This window comes from Trypanosoma equiperdum, assembly GCF_001457755.1.
Source record: "Trypanosoma equiperdum strain OVI genome assembly, contig: ctg_956, whole genome shotgun sequence".
Lineage (NCBI taxonomy): Eukaryota > Euglenozoa > Kinetoplastea > Trypanosomatida > Trypanosomatidae > Trypanosoma > Trypanosoma equiperdum.
The window spans coordinates 1-2866 of record NW_027124927.1 but is presented as its reverse complement, the minus strand read 5'-3'; the positions used below and the strand labels follow the sequence as shown (position 1 = coordinate 2866).

General features: G+C 42.6%; 2 protein-coding genes across 2 annotated transcripts; both read left to right on the top strand.

Annotated features, from left to right (window-relative positions):
• Positions 1–1151: 1151 nt before the first annotated feature.
• On the top strand, positions 1152–1844 carry TEOVI_000862600 (uncharacterized protein; the record flags this gene model as incomplete). The annotated part of the gene is made up of 1 exon (XM_067227375.1): positions 1152–1844. One exon carries the CDS (start codon positions 1152–1154, stop codon positions 1842–1844), a length of 693 nt encoding a protein of 230 aa, XP_067083476.1.
• A 254-nt stretch (positions 1845–2098) lies between these two features.
• Positions 2099–2467, top strand: TEOVI_000862500 (uncharacterized protein; the record flags this gene model as incomplete). Its single annotated transcript, XM_067227374.1, has 1 exon — positions 2099–2467. One exon carries the CDS (start codon positions 2099–2101, stop codon positions 2465–2467), a length of 369 nt encoding a protein of 122 aa, XP_067083475.1.
• Positions 2468–2866: the final 399 nt, after the last annotated feature.

Sequence of the window (2866 nt, the reverse complement as noted above, 5' to 3'; positions counted from 1 at the left end):
ATAATAATAATAATAATAATAATAATAATATTGTTAGCAATGTGTTGTGAGTGTGCATATACGAATATGATAATAAGAGTTGTAGTGAAGCACGACATGGGGTTAGTCATAGAAGTACTTAAAAATGGAAATTTGAAATGATATTACGTAAAGTTAAAAAGAAAATAATGCACCAGTAAAATTATTATAAAAGATAATTGATATAGAGAAATGGATTATACTTACTGTAAACGGCCGAAACGAAGAAGGGACGAAAATACGGAATTGGCGATAATGAAGAGGCTAAGCGCAACGAGGCAGAAAATGTGGCTAATAATTTTTACGGAGCAATAGAAACATAATATGCTGCTAAAGAGAACTTCAGTAAAGAGAATTTATGATATAATACGAAAATACCTATATTAACTCACGGAGGATCCCTACTAAGTAAAGAAAATTAGAAGATCCAGTCCCACACTGCCATATTAGAGCAACAGAAGCCTCTGATACCACTTAAAAAGCAAATAATCCATTAAAAAGTGGTCTCTGTTGTGAAAATAACAGCTACTTCCACGTGTTGACGAAATGAAAGCGCCGAGAAAGGCGCTTTTAGGCACGTTATTGTACAGGGTTAAACGGTAACGCCCAAATTGAAGTCAGATGAGCACAAGCGGAAGTAAATTTTTCAGTGTATCTGGGACTGACAGAAACCAACCTTTTTATTTCGATTCACCACGCAGGCTGCGGATTGCCATGACAAGGAACCAATATAGGACCGTAAATGTCAGATGTTTAAGGTGTAGCAACATATGCAGTATTTTCAGGATTTACAGAAATGGGGTTACAAATAAATAGATTACATTATACGTATGAAGTATATTTAGAATGACATATATTGGAATTAAAAATACACTTTCAGAGGATTAATTGTGTGCAATTTTGCACATAAAAAATTTATCAACTGTAGGCACTTAATGACAACATTTTCACTTTATTTTCCAGCCAACAACAAGTGATACTAAAAGCATAAAGCTACATCTAAAAAAGCAGTAACGCCTAACGAGGGACAGACCGCAACACCAATCAAGTTCGACAGGCAACTGAGATAGTAAACACCGACCGGAACTAACCGAGCGCAGCAGCAGGTCACCTCCGGGTGACCGAACCAAAAAATGAATGAAATGAAGTCCGGCTGGGCGTCGGCTGTGTCGATGCGAATCCATCAGCAGACACCAACGGCAATAGGACTTCTGATAAGCATCTGTGTTCTAAAGTGGCGGACTGAGGCGTTCAACACTGGTTCAAAAGCAGTTAAAACTTTTCGCACGGAGATAACTTATGCCCAAGCGATACTACAGCAGCTGAGTCAATGGAAAATAACATCAGCAACCGCCGCCAAGGAGCAGGAGGAGGAGCAGACGTTACTGAAGCTATCAGCAGCTAGATACGCCAACACAGCTGAAGTCCCGGGATACCAGGCACTAGCAGCATTGGCACGGCAAATAGCACAAAACACAGCCGCAGAAGCTCAGCGAGCAGCAGAAAATATTGACGCGGCGCAGACACTGCTTTCGGCACGTGCACCCGAACTCTCGATCGTCGAAGCTTTGCGACAGGCGGACATTACGGCCGGCACAAGCGGTAGCCGCACAGACAGCGAACTGGGCGTCCTCGCAGGCGGGCAGGGACAACACTGCACATCATCAGGGTCGATCACCCTAGCAGACACAGTCGATTGCAGTACCGAAGAAAGCGGGATGAATACCGCTAAGCAGGTAGAGAGCGAGCTGAATCAGCTGCAAACTCTAAAAATCCGGACACCTGCAAACCTAAGAACTGTTACCATAAACATCGTATGGAAGTGAAAGGCACTGTAAACGCTGCCGTTGGAAACTACGTAAACTTAGCAGGAGCCGCTGGCTGCGGTGCAAGTGGAGCTACCCCTGCGACCGAAGCCGTAAATAACGGCTTCGCCACAAAATTAAGTATTCCTAAACCGAACTTCTCGGCGGGCGATCTCAAAATACAACCTGAAACCAGTACAGCTAGCCAACAGAAAGCGTCAGCAGATCTCTCAAATGTCGCACTGCACACGGCGGACGCCAACCTGCGAAACGCTATGCAAAAAGCTGTGGCAGCAAAGCCACAAATACAAAAAAAGGTATCCGAAAGGACACTGTCGGCGCTTATTAGTGAAACCGCAATCACCGATTTTGCGGAGAGACAAGCGATGGCGACCTCAAAGGCCAAAACTCAACCCCTAAAACCAGCAGAGGTAGCCAAACTTCTCTTTGGCGTGGAGCAAACGGACGTCAAAGCAGTGTTTATCGACAAACTTATCAAGGACTCGACGGAAATCGGAAGCGGCGACCAAAAAATAGAAGGAACCACTGCGGATTTAAGCAAAAACAACTTCGCCAAGGCTGTGGCTTATTTTTATAGCAAAAACATGAAAAAGTACAGCCAGTACAGCAGGAACAAGACCTGAAGTAAGAGGAGAAAAAGCAGATGCAGAAGAAAAAAACAGGTGTAAATAAAGATAGGGATAATAATGCCTAACCTGTGTGCAGCAGCTTTCAAAACCACTGAGAAGGGTAAATGTGACAAAACAAAATGAGAATGGAACAAAGAAAAAAGTGAGTGCAAAGTCAAAGAGGGCGCGGTTATTATTTTTGATGTAATGAAGGTTCCTCTTTTGGAAGTTTGCAAAAGCAATGGTCCACCACCACCACTTTCCTTGTTATTCATTCTTTACTTTATATATGCGTAGAAAAACTATTACGGGAGAAAGTTTTTAGAAGGTAAGTAATTTTTTAAAAAGTAAGTTTATCGCTGTAAGTTTGAGAGATGATAAAGACAACCCCTCCAACTATATCGGATGCCGAAT